The 23,876-nt window shown below is 37.5% G+C and overlaps 1 protein-coding gene across 1 annotated transcript in view; it reads left to right on the top strand.

Annotated features, from left to right (window-relative positions):
* The window catches only part of LOC100888112 (sorting nexin-16), a 53,254-nt gene that overhangs the window by 5,304 nt on the left and 24,074 nt on the right, over nt 1-23,876 (top strand). Inside the window, exons 2-3 of the mRNA XM_030975693.1 lie at nt 10,662-11,422; nt 23,221-23,307. Coding sequence (XP_030831553.1) covers nt 10,706-11,422; nt 23,221-23,307 — 804 coding nt within the window. The 5' untranslated portion in view covers nt 10,662-10,705. The remainder of the gene's footprint in view (nt 1-10,661; nt 11,423-23,220; nt 23,308-23,876) is intronic.

Below are 23,876 nucleotides of genomic sequence, written 5' to 3'. Positions count from 1 at the left end.
GTAGTCCACTCCTGTACAATGTAGGCATACTGCTGTTGGGAGACGGTGTATGTACATGTAATTCAGATTCAAGGTTCGTTTTGTGAGAAAGAGACAGCGTTACATGTAGGATGGGTGAGTGTCATAATATTTCATATTTTCTTAATGTTCCCTTCAGAAAATCCAATAGCAGAGCTCACCTCTTGTGTCAACAGCAAACAGGGTTTTTGTTATTTTTCCATATGGCATTGCTTTTGTCATCCTGATGAGTCAGAAGCACGATTTTTGCACTTTGGCTCCTGGACCTAACAATTAGTGTGTTGATTCAATGAAAGGTCCATTATAGATCGTGCCATCGGATTTAGCATTATTATGTAGACAGTGTATATTTAATAATTTTGTTGGCTGCCCGCAATAAGGCATTTAGAGCTGTTTATTGCCAATGGCAGTAACAGCCTTTGTGCGGGCAGATGATTTCCTTGTAATTGATGAGTATGCAGTTAATTTAGGTGCAAGAAGATGGTACTGTTGAGTACCTTAAGGGCAAGACCTTGTACCGAAATCACATCTTCTGTTTGGAACCAGAAGGGCGTTAACTCTGTGTAAAGTAATTTGAGTTAACACCCTTCTGTCTCCAAACAGACATTGTCATAAATGTAGGTTTATTGGGCTTAGGGTACTTGTGTTCCGTTGTTGTACTTGGGATGAACTACAGTGTAAATGTTTGGATTTAGCTTTCTGAAAAGTCAGAAATGGGAAACGATAGAGGAAGGAAAATGTGATAAGAATCAAGGATAAGCTGCAATGGACAGTAACACTGCAGTTACACAATGTGTATGATTGAAGTTCAAAAGCAAGTAAGAAACCCACTTTGTTTTTGAAGACCCATCATACATGATGCATGTACATGTATCATTTCGTTTAATTTTGAAGTGATTATGCAGAAAACTATGGCAGGAAATGTTCTTTTTCGTATATTTTGAAGTCGATATCGATTCCTACATGTATATGTACACATTTATTCTGCTAAATTGGTGGGTTGTGGGTCTTTAAATTATGCACTGTAGTAAGGTATGCAGTTTTCCCCGATAATTTTTACCTAAATATTAACATGGTATGGAGACTGTTTTCAGAGTTCTTTGCGCAAATCTGAGCTTGGTTTGCTAATTACCCCATCTATTTTTTTTCCACTGCAAACAGCAATTGTATGGATAGGCCTACATGGAATGAAACATATTTCAATCCCTCCCTCACATACATTTACCTGTATTACAAAGGGAATATACATGTGTATAGTGTGTAATCAGTGCACATTTACATACATACATGTAGCAGACAATGCAAGGGCGAGGTATGTCTGTAGTTTGATTGTTTTTCTCTTGTTCCTGTGTTTTCATTGTCATCATGTGCCCTTCTGACTGGAGAAATGTTTACACTAGTGAAAGAAAATACTAAGGTAAAAACCACATACATGTATGTACACATCAGGTTGGTAAACATACATTGGACTTATATCTGAAGAAGAAAGGAGATATGGCAAAGGAATGGTAGGACATTTAAAGGGAAATCCAACTTTGATAGCAACCTACTCTAGATAAAGCAGAAAAATCAGAGAAGTAGACTGGTGAAAGTTTGATTGAAATAGGACAAAAGATAAGAAAGTTGTGATTTTTTTTAAATTGTAATCACTATACATGTAGGTATGGGCTCTTCAAATTGGCTGAATCGGTAATGTCTCTGTTACTACAATTTCAATTTTTTTTCAAAAATGCATGACTTTCTTTTTAAAGGACTTGTATTAAGATACTCTCCATAATATATTTTGAGTAGGGTGAAGGCACTTGGGAGAAAAACAGAAGTTAGTGATATTTTTTTAGACAACATCCGGGGGAGTTATCCATCTCTACGTCACAATCCACTGAAAATTTGCTAATTTGAGATTCACCTAGCTGTAGTGATATCATATTCCAAATATTTATAACTTTTTTATTTTTGTGTGGACCCGATTCATTTAAAGGTAAAGACCAGTATTGGAAACGCCCCAATTTCAAAAAATGAAATGGAAGCTCTCATTACCAATCATGTGAAAGAATATGTTTTGACTAATACATGATGATAAAAGATTTGCCGGGAAACCGCCTACTAATTCATATATTTGGTAAATTTGTTTCTCTCATGGTCTGTGAGAGATATAGGGTAGTCCCATATACATCTTTCTGTGTATAGTGCTTGTAACTTTACGAAGAATAGGCCAAATTTCTTATCATTTTGATGATTCCAGAACCTTGCAGATGCTACATGATCAACCTTTTCTGATCGATTCCACAACGTTTCTTTCACAATGCAATCGCATGACCATAACTGGTCTTTACCTTTAAGACTTTCGCCATTCTGTTTCTCTGATTTTTCTGCTTTCATTCAAATGAATTTATTACAAGGGTTAGATTGATTTGCACTTATTTATATTATTGTATCTCTCAGTGTCATGCATGGCTCTTACGTTATTTATCCATTTTGAGTCCATTAAGTTTAGAACACTGTGGTTTGGAGTCTGTGGACAAAGAAGAGATTCTCTTTTCTTCTCAAATTTCTTAGTACCTTAGTACATCAATTGCTATAATAACCATAAATCTATCAAATTTCTGACAAATTTAGGCATACAATTTTGGAAATCAAGGGGTGGGGGGGGGGCGTACTGGATGAGGATTAATATAGGTTCTTGACCATAAACCAATAAGACTGTTAAGACAGTATGAAAGTTTTCATTAAATCATATCGTTCAACACAGCAAGTGTCGGGTGTGTAAGTACAGCAGTATTGACGGAGTCTGAATAGAAGATGTGATGCATTCCTTTCTAAGATATTCCCATCTGGTCCAGTCATCGTAATTCCACCCTTCTACAAAGTGGCTGACCATATAATACCAGCCTTTTACATTACACCCAGGGCTAACAGATGCCAAGTGTCTGTCAAATAGACCCACATAAGACTTATGTGATCCTGCATACTGATACAGGTACCTACAATGTACATTTTGTACCAATATTCAAAGATCAATCATTTGATTTATGTTTTACCCAGGATATTAATGCTATAGTAATACTCATGTAATACTCTCGTAATACTCTCATGTATAGCCAATCCGTATTATAACTAAAAGAGTGATGGTGGGCACTTCTTCAAATCATTTGAAAGTGTGGTTAGCGCACTTGCAGAACCCTTATAGTAGCAATTGTCTCTTGTACCACCTAGAAGTTTATCTTCAGATGTTCTAGCTATTTTTGTTTGTCTTGAATTATTCCAACCACTGTGGTCTACGTACCCTGAAAATCATCTGATGTTTGAATAATTTTACCATTTGCAATAAAGCATTCTAAATATTTTCTTAATTTGCTTGTAAAATGTGACTAATTTAGCCATTGGCTGTTAATCACGTTTTGTATTATAATACAATGTGTGTATAACTCTAAGCCTAAGCGCCACCGTCTCTGTATTGCCACTGTGCAATGAATCTCCCTTATATCTCCATGTTTTATCTCTGGACTTTATAATGTCATCTCCATCTGCCCGACTCCGAATCTGACCCCTAGAACCATGGGTCCTCCTCATTAGCCGCATCATCAGCTGCGCCTTGATTATCAACTTTCATCTTGAAATAATTGACAGGGCTGTGTTTGTTAGATCATGTGGCTGAGAGGCGTGCTTGCTTGGGAGTTGGATTACAAGATAGTTGGTGTTGCTGCAGACGGTATTATGTTGTAATGGGAATAGCACACGATGAAGAGCGCTTAAGTGTCATTGACTTGTGAAGAACTCTGCACCTGTAAAAGTGTCATGTGTTTTAATCTCCTCACCCTGAAATTGCATTCATGATATGAATGATTAATTGCTGCATATTTTCAATATGGAAAAAGTTGCTCAGGCTCAACTGAGCAAAGTTGTGTGTTGATGTTGTTGTTGTTGTTTGTTTGTTTGTTTGTTTGTTTGTTTTGTTTTTTTTGTTGTTTTTTTTGTTGTTGTTGTTTTTTTTGGGGGGGGGTAATTTCACATTTAATTTACCACATGTGTTTGACTGCCACGTTTAATGTTTGCCATTTAAGGCCTATGAATGCTATATTTATCTATCTACAGTACGTGATTTAAATTAAGAGTACCCACTACAGTTATGTTTAAGCAAGGAGTTGCTGGTATCTCCTTGGTTTAAGCATGTGTAGTTATATGATATCTGTATGTATTTGTAATCAATTGATGGTATGTGCAACTTTAACCTTGAATTGTACAAAAATGTTTACAGAAACAGATTTTTATTATTGTTATTTTCATAGGAAAAATTCAGATTGTAATATGATGCTCTTATTTGTTTTATAATATTGATGCAATTTTCTCTTGATGAACAGTTGATAAAGCCATTCAAACATGTATTTTTATCACATACAGGTAGTACACTACCGCTCAAAGGTTTTGGCACATCGGTTCGGTAACGGTTTGGTGCGCAATGTCCTTCGGTTAGCCTCCGAGGTTAATCTCCATGATTTTGTTGTTCACCGCAAAGTCTCGGTTAGCAAACGGTGAGCAAACGGTGAGCAAACGGTGAGCATACGGTGAGCAACCGGTTAGCAAGAGAGAGCGCACGCGCGGATTTCTCTGAACGGTGAGAAATCGCGGTTAGCTAAAAGCGCGCACGTGGTGAGCTAAGATCGCGCACGCATTGAAAGCTGTATTGTGACGTAACAATGACAGATTTTATAAAGCCTCATGCAGATCTAGGAATCACGTTTGCTAATGTATAAAGAATTAAATCAAGTAAATAATCATTTTTGTATCATTCTGTCGGCAATGACATCAAGTAAATAATAATTTTCGTATCATCCTGTCGGCAATGACATCAAGTAAATAATCATTTTCGTATCATTCTGTCGGCAATGAAATCAAGTAAATAATCATTTTCGTATCATGCTGTCGGCAATGACATCAAGTAAATAATCAATTTTCGTATCATTCTGTCGGCAATGACATCAAGTAAATAATCATTTTCGTATCATTCTGTCGGCAATGACATCAAGTTAATAATCATTTTCGTATCATCCTGTCGGCAATGACATCGAAGTAAATAATCATTTTCGTATCATCCTGTCGGCAATGACATCGAAGTAAATAATCATTTTCGTATCATTCTGTCGGCAATGACATGAAGTTGATAATCATTTTTTTATTATTCTGTCGGCAATGACATCAAGTAAATAATCATTTTCGTATCATTCTGTCGGCAATGACATCAAGTTAATAATCATTTTCGTATCATTCTGTCGGCAATGACATCGAAGTAAATAATCATTTTCGTATCATTCTGTCGGCAATAACATCAAGTTAATAATCATTTTCGTATCATCCTGTCGGCAATGACATCGAAGTAAATAATCATTTTCGTATCATCCTGTCGGCAATGACATCGAAGTAAATAATCATTTTCGTATCATTCTGTCGGCAATGACATCAAGTTAATAATCATTTTTTTTATTATTCTGTCGGCAATGACATCAAGTAAATAATCATTTTCTTATCATTCTGTCGGCAATGACATCAAGTTAATAATCATTTTCGTATCATTCTGTCGGCAATGACATCGAAGTAAATAATCATTTTCGTATCATTCTGTCGGCAATGACATCAAGTAAATAATCATTTTCGTATCATTCTGTCGGCAATGACATCAAGTTAATAATCATTTTCGTATCATTCTGTCGGCAATGACATCGAAGTAAATAATCATTTTCGTATCATTCTATCGGCAATGACATCAAGTTAATAATCATTTTCGTATCATTCTGTCGGCAATGACATCAAGTTAATAATCATGTTCGTATCATCCTGTCGGCAATGACATCGAAGTAAATAATCATTTTCGTATCATCCTGTCGGCAATGACATCGAAGTAAATAATCATTTTCGTATCATTCTGTCGGCAATGACATCAAGTTAATAATCATTTTCGTATCATTCTGTCGGCAATGACATCAAGTTAATAATCATTTTCGTATCATTCTGTCGGCAATGACATCGAAGTAAATAATCATTTTCGTATCATTCTGTCGGCAATAACATCGAAGTAAATAATCATTTTCGTATCATTCTGGTGGCAATGACATCAAGTAAATAATAATTTTCCTATTATTCTGTCGGCAATGACATCGAGTAAGTAATCATTTTCGTATTATCCTGTCGAGTATGATTGAGTAATATAGCAAGACCAAATTTTTTAATAATATAATAGCAAGCAAGACTAAGAAAATATCGCAAATATAGTTCAACCCTAAACTTGATTTATTCAACTCGCGTGGCCCTTGTCACATTCCACCAAGTCTCAAGAGAAACAAATTACGGTATCTCTTATCTTGTTGACATAATTATATCATTCAACGACTGACTCTTATCTTAATCTATTGCTGAGTGACTTGATGACAGAGAAAGTGCATGTTACGCAATGTACGGTCTCACCCAGGCAGGGAGAAAGTTATGGTTCCCACGCTAAGACCTTACTTCTTGGAGCCTTGCCAACTTCACACCGCGCGTGACTATGCGCTCATGAAAGGGGTTCTCTCTCTCTCTCTCTCTCTTCAGATGAACTGAACTGTATTGTTCCCATTCCAATACAATTTACATATACTTACGAACCAAGTCATAATTGTCTGGCGGCCGCCAGATAATTCTATCTTTCCTTATCATGATTATGTTATTTTCCTTGTATCTTCTTCACTTTCTACCTTTTCTTATGTTATTCTTTGTTTTTATCCTTCCACCTTCTTCTCTTTCTATTTTCCGTATGTTACTCTTTGCTTTTATACTTCTATCATTTCCTCTTTCTATTTTCATTTTGAAATTCTTTGTTTTCCTTTCTATCTTCTGTTCTTTCCTGTCATTATTCTTTGTTTTTATCTTTCTATCTTCTCTTTCTATCTCGCTATCTTCTCTTTCTATCTCTCATGTTATTCTTTGTTTTATTTCTCTTTCTATCTGCATCATAACGTACGGAAATATAGATAGATTATTTGGCGGCCGCCAAATAATTCTATCTTTCCATATGTTATGTTGCTTGACTTCTATCGTCTTCTCTTTCTAATGGTTGAGTGCAAATGAGGTATTGCCTGGGTTATCAGGCTACACATGAAGAGAAAATATTAACAAAATTATCCATTTTCAATGTTTAGGTAAGATTCAAAGCATACTAGCTGACATTAGAAGGCGGACGTGGTTTATTTAAAAACGCTCAAGAAAAGCCTGAAATACAGGCGCGGATCCAGGGGAAGGAGTGTGCTTGGCCCCCTCCCCCTCCCCGCCAAAATAAAAGAGAAAGAGAGAATGAGAATAAGGGTAAGGGAAATAAAGAAGAGAGGAAGAAGAATAGAAAGGGGGAAGAAGGAGATCCTTTATTGTAACTATTTTTTGTATACAACTCGTGAAATATATTGACCTGTTTCGTTTTGTTTGTTTTAAAATTAATCAAGTTTATTTGTAAACACTAGCATTGGCGGATCCAGCGGGAGGGGGGGGGGGGTAATATGATGTATATTTTGTTTCCATAATAACGGGAGACGGTCAATCCCATAAATACAAGAAAAAGGGAGGAGGGGGAGCCAATAACAAATAAATAAATAGCAACAAAACGAACAAACAATAAATGAATCAGAAAATAAAACGAAATCGGTGAGATGGCCTCGGACCTCCGATTATCACCTTATTAATCAATCAATAATGATACCCCCTTCTACCTTTCACTCTATATCACCGATTGCGCTCTTATCCCTCCTTTTCTAATATTCCTCTCTTCCTTCATTCCTTCCTTTCCTTTTTTTATTTGTCCTTTATAACATTCTATTGTACTATTTCTCCCCGTCTATGTCTCTCTCTCTACAGTTATTTAGGATATCTTAAGTATTATGGGGGGGGGGGGTGGGCCGTCTCGGCCTACTGAATTCATTAATGTTCGTTTTTTTTTTAGGTACCTTTTTCCAGTTTCGGAATTATGGACACTATTTCATTTTCGGATTATGAACCCTATTACATATTTCGGAAATACGAACCTTCGGACAACCACCCCCCCCCCCCCCCCCCAGGAACGATAACTCCCGTGGGCTATAACATCCGAGGACAAATACCCCCCCCCCCCCCGGAACGAATATCCACGGAGAATTAGCTCCCCTAGGACAAATATGCCCCAAGGACAAATATACGCCCCCCCCCCCCCCCCCCCCGTTCAATGAAGGGGAAGTCCACCCTGATGATAATTTGCATTTTTTCGGGGGGGGGGGGGTTGAAAATCAAAGGGGGTAATTTTCCGAGGGGGAGGGGATAACTGCCTTGGCCGGGGGTGTTCGTCCTATTACCCTTTTATTTATATCAAGTCTCCTCTTCCTCCCATGTAGATTTCCTCTCCCACGAATCCTTTATTCTTATCCAGTTTCTGATTCTTCCCATCTATTTAAATATTTCCTTGTATACTTTATCCCGTTACAGTCGCCTCTTCGTTCCATATATTTCCTATCTCTGATATCATTTAATCTTTAATATCTACATGTATTTCCCTTCCCTTTTATCCTTTATTCTTTGATTGGTCATCTGAAGACATCACCCTTCATGGATGTTTACAAGTCCCGTCAGACATTGATCGATTAACAAGTAAATGACATTGAGGTCACTGTCCTCCACACCTCTACCTTACCCCGTCTTTCTACTTCCCTCTCTGCCCTCTCCCTCTCTCTCTCTCTCTCTCTCTCTCCTTCTCTCTCCCTCCTTTACGTGATTACATTTCCCAGACATGTTTTGACAGTTCTTATCTAAGAAATATGACACGCCCCAGCCAGCTCAAACTGAATGGGCTTGTATAGTCTGCCAATTCAGACGTCATACCATAAATGACAACTGAAAACAAGCAAATATTTGCTTTAAAAAATAAACTTGCAAATTATTATTTAGCCAGTGAGAAGAGCTAACTTGTCATCTGAAAATCAGCATTTCGAGATGCAAGAACGAGATTGTACGAATCGTTGTTGTAGTGGTTTTAAAATGGAATTCTTGTGTCCGAAACTAGACTTTTAGCTTCTATACCATTGATGGTTCCAACGACGTGTGTAAGGGAATTAATCTTTCGGATAACTTTCATCTGATTTTCGGATTTATCGTTAAACATGGATATTCTAAAAGTGGGATCCCGTCATAGAATCAGGTAAGTATGCAATACTTTATCAATCTGTAGCTTAAAAATCTGCAGCTGCTTGTTTATTCTTAGTTGGGTCGTTTGTATTTTCAAACCAGAATGAGCAAAGCGGTATGGGAATATTTTAACAACTCATGTCCTATGTAATTATCAAACTTGCGTGCCTCGCGTATCGATGAATGAACTTGCTTGCTTTTGTTTTGTCTTCGGGTTACTAGGTTACACGCTGGGGTAGTTTAAGTTTATCAGACCATTATAATGTTCAATGTATTTGTGGCTGCTTTTACCTCTTGAAATAAAGGCTCTTCGTTATTCAAATATTCAACAATTATTCTGAAATAATGATGGTATTGTGAAATCCAACCCAAACTCGTTATTTCTCATTATCAAAGAACATTTTTTTCAGCTAATTACAAACAATGCCTGGTTGGCTAAGCCTATGTAGATGTACGCGCTACCTTTCCCTTTCTAGTCTGGTGAACGACCATCATGTGCAGTACGTCCGAACTTGTGGAATCAAGTCAGTCAATCGGCAATTTCCATTCATACAGATCAAAAAATAGAAATCCCCATACATGACTCACTCACAATAACACACACATTTTTATTTATGTTTTGAGGAATCAAGAAAATAATCATTTTCGTATCAATGTCTAGCCAATGAAATCAACTAAGTAAGTAATCATTTTCGTATCATTCTGTCGCCAATGAAATCAACTAAGTAATCATTTTCGTATCATTCCGTCGGCAATGACATCAAGTAAATAATCATTTTCGTATCATTCTGTCGGCATTGACATCATTTAATTAATCACTTTCGTATCATTCTGTCGGCAATGAAATCAAGTAAATAATCATTTTCGTATCATTGTCTTGGCAATGAAATCAACTTTATAATCATTTTCGTATCATTCTGTCGGGAATGCCATCAAGTAAATAATCATTTTCGTATCATTATGTCGTGTGTTTATGCTCGGAATGAAAAGAGTATTCTTTCACACTATTGTGATGTAATAATAAACTGATTGTGACGTCAGTGGCAAGCGCGCATCGGTATGATAAAATAAAACAAATAACTTGACTTTCCGCGTACGCGTGTGCAACTTTTGAGAGTTCTTTGGATACGCGCTCGCAGACTTAGCGCGCACATTTTTTGTCGTTATTAACCACAATTCCTCGGTTAGCAAACGGTGAGCGTACGGTGAGCAAACGGTGAGCAAACGGTGAGGAACCGAAGTTGGGCGTACGGTGAACGGATCCTCGCCGTTCACCGTACACAGTTCGGTGCGGTTTACGGAGCGGAACCGATGCCAAAACCTTTGAGCGGTAGTGTACATGTATAACTAAGATTTCAAGTCTGTGTATCAAGTCATGTATATACATGTACATTGTTAAGACAAATTTATAGCATTGAAAAAATATCTTTCTTTCATTGAGAGAATGTTTTTGTTCTTTCATTTTTATATCACAGAGCTATGTGAAGTATCCAAGTTGACTGAGTCACCAGACATCAAGATGTCAGACAGCGAAGGAGAAGTCTTGGTTGCCGAGGAGGCGACCCCCGAGAGCCTTACCGATCAAACCAGTTCAGACATCACAAACCAACCCCACTCCAGTACTACCCAATCCTGCCAATCCAGTCATGAGCATGGCGCCCTCTCAGGCGAGAGGACAGACAGTCAGGGTTCTGCTGCTACAGCTGGTGCTGATGTCACATCAGTCAGTCGTAGAGCTGAAATCAATCAACAAGGTACTACTCGCGTGTCTGGTCGAACAGTAACAAGCATCCATGAGTCAAGGGGTGAGCATACTCTAGCGCAGGGAGCTGGAGCCTCATCACATCACAGTAGTGCCGCCAATACTACACCTTGTACCAGTACACCTACAACCAATCGTGCCGAGAACAGTACTGCACCTACTGCAGGTTCAGCCTCTTCTGCAGGAAGGGGACCTCACAGTACTTCTACACCTCTGGGAGTTAGTCAGAGGTATCCGAGCCAGTTCACAAGGAATTATACCGGTAATCAGAATAGGGAATACAGTGAACAAGAAGAAGAGGAGGAGGATTGCGATTGGGAGCAGGTAGAGAGGATGGGTAACGTGGCAGGTTCCATCCTGGGCTACTCGCCCCTGGTCTTTGAGAACAATGAGGAAGAAGGGGATGATCATCTAGATGAACTCTATGTTCCTATCAGTGGATATGAGGTCATGGAACAAAGGTCAAAGTTCACAGTAAGTATGATTTCATGTCAATTAATATATAGAATTCCTCTCATTCAGATTACTCAGTTCTGTTTATGCTAGCCTGTACATTATGTGTGGTGTTTTCTTGTCTTTCAATTGATGTCTACACTACTGTATGTCTATTTCTACTTGAGTACTTTCTCCTCAACCTTTTCTCTGACTGTCTATTTCCTGAAGATTTTGTTCTTTCATGATACATGATGCGTGATACTTGCTGTCTCTCTCTCTTTGTTCTCTGTGTGGAGGTATCTATACGTTTGTACGTCCCTTCTATACTGCCCTCTCATGCTTTCTCCCTCTCTCTCTTTGTCCCTCTCTCTCTTTGTCCCCCTCTCTATTTCTCTTTCTCTCTCTCTCTCTCTCTCTCTCCCTCTATACTGTAATTACATTCTCTTGCCTCCCATCCAGCTTGCTTTTTGCTGCTTCTTCCTCTCCCTCTCCCTGTCTGTCTCTCTCTCTGTCTCTCTCTCTCTCTGTGTGTCTCTCTCTCTTCTCTCCCCCTCCCCCCTCAATATATCTCTATCTTATCCTCTCCCTACCCTTTCTCTCACTGTCTTCCTCCGTCTTGTCCTCTCCATCCTTTAATATCCCCTTCCATGGACTGTGAAGTGAAGCATCTTGTTCCCATCTGCTTCCCATTAGTGTGATGATTGAAGGTAGTAGCCATGGCTGCATATGGTATGAACAGTATCATTCTCTGGATCACAACAACAGACTTGTATTAATCCCAAACAAGAAGCATTGGAATTGGATAAATCAGTCAAATGTTGGTTTCAAGTATCCCATGTACATGTACATGTGCATGTATAGTTGTATACAAGACACCGCCCTTGGATAAACAGCATTAGTAATGTCTATCTGGAGCGAGAAGGAAATTAAATCATATACACATGTACTTTAAACACACAGGTATAACACCCTTCTGGTTCTGAGCAGACAATATATGCATAGAGCAAGAAGGCACAACATATAAACATCAAATTTACGAAAGATACTGGTATTCTTCATGTGGATAATCAGATGGCAAGTCTTTTCTTGTGTTAGATGTACTACATGTATCTAATATGTCTTTGCAAAATATATCTAATACTGTATATATGCTGTACTTACAGATGACTATGGTTGTCATGAGGACAGCTTGTACATGATTTTAGGTTCCATCGTCGATGAGGTCATCTTTTTCTGTTTTACTTATGGCTTTTGTGTGGGTTTATTCAGCTTGAAAATATTTCATAATCTATTCTTTATTATAGTATTGTGACAATTGCTTCAACAATAGAGACACAGGTATTGATTGCCCTTTATGAAATTGATTTATAAGTACAAACAAAAGATTGTATGTGGCTTACAATTAGTATAGTCAACTTTTCAAGGAAACTTCATTTGAAATGAGTGGAAAGTTAGGTATGTCTTTGTCTCTCTTCCATACATGTATGAGCGGACATGGAGTGCTATAAAGCCTGTAATCAAATTAACTTCTGACCCTGTATGCATAACTGTGCAAATTAAGCCCAATGGTGCCCTATGATCATAAATATCCCTCTCTGATCTAACCGCAGTGACCTGATAATACATTTGTGATACAGTTTGTTTTGTTTTGTTTTGTTTGTTTGTTTGTTTTTGTTTTTTTTTTTTTTTTTTTGGGGGGGGGGGGGGGGGGGTATTAACCAGGAGTTAAAACAAGCAATGAGATAGCCCAAACCACTGAGATGGTGAAATTGTTTATGTCTAGGAAGCAGTGTATATTAAAGGGACTATGTCCCATTTGCAGGCCAAAAAAATTAAAAAATTAAATTCCAACTGCATTTGAAAGATAATACTAATTTAGAACTTCCCTAAAAAAGGTGGGGCTTGAAAATGTCTTTAAGTGGGAAAATAACGACTATTACAGGTAGTTGTCAAATCGACTTTAGGGCTATAGAGCCCAAAAGTAATAGTCTTGATTTTCAGACAAATGTACCGAATGGTCATACGTTTTATGCTGCACAAAGATTCAATCAGTTTAATCTTGGCCATCAAAAGAAGTAGGTTATTGATGTAGACAAATGCTCATGTACCCTTTACAACTTTTTTCATGAACATGTATGTTATTACCAAAGAAGAAAAAAAGCCAGTCAGTCACTCAATAGTGTCTGACAGTGAAGTCTAGCAAGTAAACGGTTTCCCTTGCATAATTTGAATATGAGGACACTGCTAACGTTTAAATTTCATAGATAGGATATACGTGACATATTCATAATTCCTGCAAAGTCCTATAGCATTTGAGGTTGGCTGCAAAAGGGACATAGTACCTTTAAGTGTCTGGTAACTCCTTGATTTGACCTAATAATATTCATGGAATAGCATAAGATGTGTCACATTGCCCTGAGTTGATCCGCCTCAGATATAGGGCCTTATAAAGGTGCCTGGTTTAGACTGTGTCTTGTGTTGTAGAGTTCAAGTGCTAATAACCTTAAGTTATGAGTGCTATGCAAAGAAGCTTTTAGTGTCCCTGAATCTCTTTTTAACCCTATATTTGAAGAAGAAAAAAGGTCATAAGTATGAAGTACACACATGTAGATGTCTGCTTTTACTGACAAAGATATATCTCTGATTAGACCAATGGACCACAATGATGAAAGCTGACCAAACAAGTTGCCTAAATATTGTTCTTCACGTTGGACAATATCCTAGGCCATTTGTATCCTCTATTAATCATCTGGCCTAGATTATGCAGAATGAATGCCTTGTCTACGGTAGTTGAATTATAAATGGAATCATTGATAGAGTCGACTGGTCATGCAGTCCATGTACAATGTATGCCCTGCTAAAATGTGCTTTTCAGGTAGGAACAGCCAGCTTGTATACTGTATTCCTTTTGTTTAAACCATAATATCGTGCTTTAGAACAGCTTCTCTAGCAGAAGAAAACTCAACATGCGTTAGACTACCAGCATTCATTGTATACCAAAGCTATATGATCTTACATATAGCTACCGTATACATAATAATTGCAGTGGTCATAGTCTGAACGTTGAATAACGAAACATTGAGTAGCGAAACACATGTGTTTAGGCATTGTTTTGAACAAAAAGTTGATAAAGAATCAGATTCTGCTGTAGTCTGAACGACCGTTGTAACATACAAATATCCTATTACTGGGCTGGGCTTTTCATGAGCACGTACGTCGCGTATAATGATTGGTCGGCAGTCATGACGACTTACATGTACCTCGTCAAAATTAGTTGGGTACAACGTTTCTTTACATGATGTTGTTTTCTAGTCTGTACGCTCCTTTTGTACTTAATGTAAATATGATGATTCTTTAAAATATAACATTTCTTTATACGACTTTTGTGTAAATCACCTGTGCTATGGTCTGAACAGTCTTATTTGTTTTCATGGAAATTAGAACAAAGGAATCTTTTTCACCCTTCCCAATTCTGAGCATTTTTATGATTTGTCAGTAAAGATAACAAGGAGTGGAATCAAAATACAACTCGGCAGTCCAAGGCAAATATTTCCTTAATTTGTACTTTTTATGAAGCGTCTGATTGTCTGTCAATAGGTCATTTACCTAAATTCTTATCACCTACAAATGAACTATTGGCCAAATTATGTAGGCAAAGTTTGCCTGTATAAGGTCACCGAAGTTTGTCTTCAGGAAGTGCAGGTTTCTGATCTACTGGTATACCATTATATTCAAAGTCACTTGAGATCTGTTCATGAACAAAAACTCTAGGATACCTTTGAACATGCCTCTGAAAAAAGTCAAGAAATAATAATATGTGAAAATATGTACATACATGTATGTTCCACCCATTTTGTTTGCACATCAAAATATATGAAGGCCAGGAGAATTTGAACCAAGAACAAATCAAGCCTGTGATAATAATTTCCTCCACAACCAATCTTAATTTTAATACAAAAAAGTTTCTCTCTCTTGTGTATGGGGGGGGGGGTGTATTCTACATGTAAGTCAAAATACAAAATGTAATTCGTAAAGCAAACTCAGAGAATCATAGCCTACATTGAAACTTACATTATACCCCCCCCCCCCCCCCCTTACACTATTCTTTCATTGGATCTTTTATCATTTACAACTTACGAGGGCTATTTATAATTGTTTAGGATACACATTGCCCTCAGTCCAACTTTTTTCCCTCTTAGCTACATACTGTAGTATTAGTAGGCCTGCTTTCAGGCATCTTTGATAGTATGATCTGTTTGAAGCCAGAAGGGCATTAACTGTTCGCTTCAACACAGAGTTAACACCCTTCTGGCTCTGAACAGAGGATATCATGTTTTCTTTTGAAGGAAATGATAATTGGGGTGAGAATATCAAGAAGGAAGGGGGAAGTGTTTCAAGGATCAGTGGATAATCTGCTGTCTGGGTGATCATCATTTGGTTTCTAGCTCAGGGCTTACTGGCAGTGTGAAAAATACTTTTCTGTTTGTGCAGAAGCTCTTATAGGATTTGGTGTGGTAAAATAGTGATTTTCACCCAGTGATATTTAAGTATTTCATATTTTTTTTACCAGAGCTCTGTTTCGGTTTTCCAGAGCTATTTTGAAGTTTTCTAGAGCTAAAGCGCTCACTGTTCCTGAGTATTTACTGGTAATATGATGAAAGATTGCAAATAGTGACTCTGTTTCTCACCTGAAAAGATATTACATGTACATGTACCTAGCACCTAGGTAATTAATAATGATAACAAGCAGTTCTTACATAGTTCTTGTCCCCAGGCATACATTGTATCTTTAAATATTCCATATCGTGTTTTCTTTTAAAGGAAATGGTTATTGGGGTGTGAATAAAGGGGGAAGGAAGGGGGAAGTGTTTCAAGGGATAAGTGGATAATCTATCGTCTGGGTGATCCTAATTAGGTTTCAAGCTCAGGGTTACTGGTAATATGGTGACAGACAGTGCTGATAGTGCCTCTGTCTTCTCACATGAAATGAAAACATGAGAGAGGGCACTTCCTGCAGTGGAATAACTGTACATGAATAGGGGCATTAGAAATGGGGCACTGAGATGGGGCACTCGGAATGGGGCATATAGTATACATGTACATAAAGCTGGGGTAATAATTTGATATCCGGGCGCTCAGGGAGAACAGTATTAATACTGATGAGGCTACCCTATGTAATCAAGACATTATTTGCAATGACGAACCTTCGTCATTGCCTTGTTTTCGTTCACGTTATTAATATTCTTGGTTCTTCCTCTTCTTCTTGTCGTCCGGAATCCCATTCGCTTTGCACGTAGTGCTTGTTATTCCTATCCAGGTCCTTTCCTCAAGTCCTTTTCCTTTCAAATTTCGTAGGCATCATCTCTAGCATCTCATCAAGGTCACCTACTTTTTCGATTTTCGAAATCACTCATGCATGACCGTCCAGGCGCCATTTTGTCCGTTTCTGGTCCATTTTAAGGCTTTTATATCTTCCTTCCTATCTCCACTATCCTAGATCCTACAAACTTCTAACAAATTCCTCTAGATAGTCTGAGAGATGTTCTTTCATCTGCGACATATGACTTGACCTTCAAAATGCCATCTTCGTACTCAAAATTTAAATCTGAAACTAACTCCGTCAAAAATCTCTCAAATTCTTGAAAAATGAACCCCTAAAAAATCTAAAACTGCCATAACTTTCTCATATAAATTCCGTTTTGTGTTTAAATCTCACATTATCCTTATCTCATAATTGCACATAGCCATGCCAAATTTCATGCTCCAATGGCTATGCAAAACATAAATAGCGCCCTCTAAAGTTCTGGGAACTGGCTTTCTTTCTGTGGCCGTATCTCCATAATGGCTTGGCAAACCCGTACCCTTTTTTGGATTTAGATACTTGAAGATATGCCCTTTCCAGCCATATACAAAATTATATACCCTTACACTGACCGACTTTGAGAAAAATGCCCTCCAAATTCGCCATTTTTGAGAAAATTCCAAAATAACTTCAACTTGCTCTAAAATCGCGATCGTAATACCTACATCAATGAAACTTAGCAGACATATGTATCCATATACGTGACAACTGTTTACCAAGTTTGGTAAAATTCAAATATGTCAGCGCAAAGTTATCGCCAAAAATGATGAATTTACTATGGATTACGTAATAGCGCGTTCAATGCGCGCAATACATTGCGCGCAGTTAACAATGGTGTCAAACTGACCGCAATGAAGTGCCCTTTCGGATGATACCAAGTATTATATATGTTCACACAGAAAATTGTGAGTAAATCGCATTTGAACAAAGATCACTACACGAATTCCGCCGAGTTTCCGCCCGAACCTAACACGTTTCGGCTATGACGTCATTTTTTCAGACTGCTTTTCGCCCCTTAAACGTCCTTTTTTTTCCTTGAAAATTTGCAGTGACATGCCGAGTTCCAATACGCAGGGCACCTCTTGGCCGGATTTTTGAAATTGGTCAAGGGGGCCATTTAAGACGCCATTTTGTCCTATACATCTATTTTACATCACGTGTTTCGATAGGATTATCATAGAAAAAAAGAGAGTGGTTTACAATAACAACCATGAAATTCTCTTTCTAATGATACCAAATACGGCCCATAAAGAGACGTAAAGAGAGAGAGAAAAAACAATTTAACTCCGGCCATAATACAGATCCTGCACGTTTTCCGCCCATTCATTACACGTATTGTCTATGGGGCATATCGGGTTCACGCTTTTGGCCCCCAGAACGAACTTGATTGCAATGTCAAACATGCACCAAATCCCATTGGTTTGTGCACGCAGTGCTTGCGAGCCCTTTCTAGGTTCTTTCCCCTATCCCAATTTCTTTCAAACTTCGTAGGCATAGTACCATCCCATCAAGGTCACTGTTGATGCCTTTCTTTCGCCCTACCTATCTCCAATATCACAGAAGCTACAGACTTCGTACAAATCGCTCTGGATAGGGCGAGAGAAGCTCTTTCGTTTGACACGTAGAAACATGGCGTCATTGCACGCACATCGTTGTGACACGATTGCATTTCTAGTATTCTCCTTATATTCCTCGTCAGAAAATCGCATTCGTTTTACACATGGTGCTTGTGATTCCTAGTTAGGTGCTTTCCTCATGTCCTTTTCATTTCAAATTTCATAGGCATAGTCTCTAGCATCTCATCAAGGTCACCTACTTTTTCGATTTTCGAAATCACTCATGCATAACCGTCCAGGCGCCATTTTGTCCGTTTCTGGTCCATTTTAAGGCCTTTCTTTCTTCCTTCCTATCTCCACTATCCTAGATCCTACAAACTTCTAACAAATTCCTCTAGATAGTCTGAGAGATGTTCTTTCATCTGCGACATATGACTTGACCTTCAAAATGCCATCTTCATACTCGAAATTCAAATCTAAAACCGACTCCGTCAAAAATCTCTCAAGTTCTTGAAAAATGGACCCCTAAATAATCTAAAACTGCCATAACTTTCTCATATAAATTCCGTTTTGTATTTAAATCTCACAGTATCTTTATCTCATAATTGCACATAGCCATGCCAAATTTCACGGTCCAATGGCTTTGCACAACATAAATAGCGCCCTCTAAAGTTCTGGGAATTGGCTTTCTGTCTGTGGCCGTATCTCCAAAATGGCTTGGCAAACCCGTACCCTTTTTTGGATTTAGATACTTGAAGATATGCCCTTTCCAGCCATATACAAAATTATATACCCTATCACTGACCAAATTTGAGAAAATTGCCCTCCAAATTCGCCATTTTCAAGAAAATTGAGAAATAACTTCAACTTGCTCTAAAATGGCGATCGTTATACCTACATTAATGAAACTTTGCAGACATATGTATCCATATACGTGACAACTGTTTACCAAGTTTGGTAAAATTCGAATATGTCAGCGCAAAGTTATCGCCAAAAATGATGAATTTACTATGGATTACGTAATAGCGCGTTCAATGCGCGCAATACATTGCGCGCAGTTAACAATGGTGTCAAACTGACCGCAATGAAGAGCCCTTTCGGATGATACCAAGTATTATATATGTTCACACAGAAAATTGTGAGTAAATCGCATTTGAACAAAGATCACTACACGAATTCCGCCGAGTTTCCGCCCGAACCTAACACGTTTCGGCTATGACGTCATTTTTTCAGACTGCTTTTCGCCCCTTAAACGTCCTTTTTTTTCCTTGAAAATTTGCAGTGACATGCCGAGTTCCAATACGCAGGGCACCTCTTGGCCGGATTTTTGAAATTGGTCAAGGGGGCCATTTAAGACGCCATTTTGTCCTATACATCTATTTTACATCACGTGTTTCGATAGGATTATCATAGAAAAAAAGAGAGTGGTTTACAATAACAACCATGAAATTCTCTTTCTAATGATACCAAATATGGCCCATAAAGAGACGTAAAGAGAGAGAGAAATTTTTTTTTAACTCCGGCCATAATACAGATCCTGCACGTTTTCCGCCCATTCATTACACGCATTGTCTATGGGGCATATCGGGTTCACGCTTTTGGCCCCCACAACGAACTTGATTGCAATGTCAAACATGCACCAAATCCCATTGGTTTGTGCACGCAGTGCTTGCGAGCCCTTTCTAGGTTCTTTCCCCTATCCCAATTTCTTTCAAACTTCGTAGGCATAGATAGTACCATCCCATCAAGGTCACTGTTGATGCCTTTCTTTCGCCCTACCTATTTCCAATATCACAGAAGCTACAGACTTCGTGCAAATTGCTCTGGATAGTCCGAGAGAAGCTCTTTCGTTTGACACGTAGAAACACGGCGTCATTGCACGCACATCGTTCTGACACGATTGCATTTCTAGTTTTGTTGTTGTTGTTGTTGCCATTGCTGTTGTTGTTGTTATCATTATTATTGAGCAGTAGTAGTTGTAGTAGTAGTTGTAGAAGTATGCTCCCCCAAAGTGAATGGACATGCGCAATAAATTTATGAAAGGAAAAGAAAAAGAGAATTAGGGATAGAAAGTACTGGAGAGGGGCTGGCAAGCAGCAACATGAAAAGATGATATGACCCTTTACCCCCCCCCCCCCCCCCTCCCCCCTCAAGTATTAAGGATGAGTTCCCCCTTATTATGGCTGGATCCACACTACACCTAAGACTAGCTGCTATGACTGGAAATGATAGATAAGTTTTCAGAGAATGATTCCAATATCAGATAGTGATTAGCTTCTAGACATAATATTCGTTATGTAAGACAAAACACAACTGCTATCATTGTTTACATACAGTACATGTAGATGTTTAATTTGCCTTCCAAGATAGGGCTGCTGCCCCTACATTCCAGCAGTCAAAACCTCATATAAGCCCTACACAATAAAATATCCTTTTCTCCTAAAACTCTGCAATTATTGGATTAGAAAGCTGTTAGCAATTTATTTTATTTTACTTTCTCCCTTCTTTTCATTCCATTACTATTGACATGTAAGTTGTGTATGTACTTCTTTTCCAGTTTCCAGTTTCCCTTTTCCTTTTTTTCCCATAAGTGAAATCTTGTGAGTTCTTCTGATGAAAATATGTGACCACATGGTGTTAGCAAATACTTCCAATTTCACTCACCATGGGAACCTGCAGAGAACTCTTTAAAAAAAACGTTTTGAATACCTGTGACCCAAAGCAAAGTTTCACAAACGAAGAATATTGGTTTCAAATAACAATTTTTAAAGTTTACTTGAAACATACACTTTGCCGTACCGTATCTGTGGTAATGGTTTATAAAAGTCATCAAACATGAAAGTGGAAATTGTTCAATTTACACAGTAAAGAATATACAAGGCATACCATTGGTGAAATGAAAATATCATTAATCTGAATAACTATTGTGTATATCTACATGTACATGCGAATTACAGATACATCCTTTTCTGTTTTCCTATTTGAAGTGGAGATATATTAATGATTGTATATGATGATATCTTGGGTAGAGTAATTAATTAACCTACCCTGGACAATGGACATACATTATGTATAGAGCCCAATTAATGGCTTCTCATTTCCTTGTTTTCATTTTCGTAACAAGAGGATACTCTCTCTTGTATCTACATGTACTTGAGCAACAGTATGTAGATAATGATTCAAGTACGCAATGGATAAGAGGACCATAAATCATGTTTACATCCTACATTGTGCAAATATTTGATTGTCAATACATTTACATGTGCATGTTTGTTTGTATACAAACATGCATGCTTTTGCTTCTCAGACTTCTTTGATTATCATTATTTCCTGTATATTTTTCCCCCTTTTTTTTAATAGTAAAAACATAGATGTAGTCATGTATCAAGTTACACAGAACTTCTTTTCAATTACAAAAAATTATGGATTCATTTTAAATGAGGGTTAGCCCTGCAGCGACATTATAGCTTGAAAGTGGGTATTCCCCCTTTTGGTCAATGAAATATTCATGTCTTGTCAAGAAAAAAATGTTTTAGATGCAAAAAAAGTAGGGCTGGCTTCATTACATAACTCTAGCATCTGGCGCAAATTCAGTTATGCAGATGTCAAACCTATGATCTATATGGAAATCAATGAGTTTCATGACTCTATCCTCTTTTCGTAATTAATGTCTATTTCGTAAGAGCTAAAAATTGATTTACACTTACTAATACCTCTTCCCCTAGTTGAATGTCCTCAGCAGAGTCCAGGAAAGGACCATTTATTGATTTGGCCCAAGCCTTTACTCCACAACATAGATGAATCATTGGATGGTGTTGAATTACATTCAATGGATACTTAGGCTTCCTGCAGCTTGGGAGGAATACTTGCTTTCCTATTTCCTTGATTTAGAAAGCTGATGCCAAGATTCTTACCGGTAATTGCGACCTAGAAATAGAATATTGAATGTATGAACAGTATTCCTGCGGACTTCCCTGATAAATTGAACTTGATGCATAGGCCTATTATTTCTTGATTGCGATAGCTTAGCAGGATCCAGTAATTGGTTGGGAGGGAGCTCTTTTGCCTTCCAAATTTCATCCATTTTGTTAATAAGCTCACAAGTTAATGTTCTGCCGATTTTCTCATTATTTAGTTTCAGTTTTCTTTCTTATGTCATTGTAATGACAATATTTTTATTCTGTATTTCCATATTGTAATATTTCTATCCTGTCATCTTTAAGTGCCAACTAGAAAACTGAAACTTAGTTACATGTTAAGTGCAGAAGATGGGACAAAATAACAAAGGGAATTTCAATAAAAAAAGTTTCAGAATCATTTGTTCTTGGAAATGTGAAAGAATTGTTTCCACAAGCCAGCTTTCATATATATATAGAGCTTCACTTACAAATAATATTTTTGCTGGGGGAAAAAGAAAGAAAAAATTCAGGGTGAGCAGTAATTAGTGCGTCACATGATCATGTAGGGATTCCTGCAGGTTTATTATATCCTTTTGACAAAAACAGAACTATGTTTTCAGAAGAAGGCTTATTGTATGCAAATGCTGAGAAACATTGTGAAGATAACATGATTTTAATGAACAAATAATGTCTTTTGCCTCTAAACACAATGTCAAGTTGTGTTTTAACAGACAGTTTTTGGTGAGAGTGCATTGATAAAAACATTTTTTTAATTGAGGGGAAAACAAATTCTGTATACCTTCTGCAAATCTGCACATACATGTACATGTAGACTAAAAAGATCAGAATTATGCTACATTTTTGTGAGATTTTGTTTGTACCTGTAATTTAATCCTTGTATATCTCTGTATTCATTCAGGAAATAATGAGTGATTATTGTATCACTTGTGTTAGCTTTAACTTAAGTTCATATAATTACATAATTTTAATGCAGTTTCTTGTTTCTTTCCTTTCTTTTAGGTCTTTAAATTGCATGTGCAAAAATCAGCGACCGATGGTTACTTTATTTTCAGGAGATATACAGACTTCACAAGACTAAATATGAAGGTGAGTGAGAAATGGGCAATTTCATATCAATTTGAAACGATACATTGTTGTAAATAGTGTCGGGTGATGAAGAAATGGAATGGAACTATGGAAGTGATAGAATGTAGGGTTAGATGAAGAGCGATTTGCTGTAATTTAAATGTCTGAATGAAGGAAATAATAGAGAACGTTTTGTCTGTTTGGAACCAGAAAGGCATTAACTCACTCACTTAAACATAGAATTCAGCCATTTGGGCTCAGAAAAAATGATATGATAGTCAAAAAGTATACAATTGTTATATTTTAGGGGTGAAGAAGAAAAGTCATATGAATTTTGTTAACCCTATTCATGAAGATGGACAGTGATAATGTTGATTGATGAATATATATGAAGGCTATTTATTTTATAAGAGCGGTGTATTGTAAAGTCAGATGCTATGTATTTTGTGTGGACGCTAGCTTGTTCAGGAAAATGCCTGCTCTAACTTCTAAGTGTGGGAAATCCTACCTCTTTGTTTGTGACAAATTATGATTTTATTCAAGTTGAATAATTTCATATATATGCTTCATGTTTGTGCCTGAGTTAATGG

This window comes from Strongylocentrotus purpuratus, unplaced genomic scaffold (assembly GCF_000002235.5).
Source record: "Strongylocentrotus purpuratus isolate Spur 01 unplaced genomic scaffold, Spur_5.0 spur5_scaffold_8, whole genome shotgun sequence".
Taxonomy (NCBI): Eukaryota; Metazoa; Echinodermata; class Echinoidea; order Camarodonta; family Strongylocentrotidae; genus Strongylocentrotus; species Strongylocentrotus purpuratus.
This window is presented reverse-complemented; position numbering and strand designations above follow the sequence as displayed.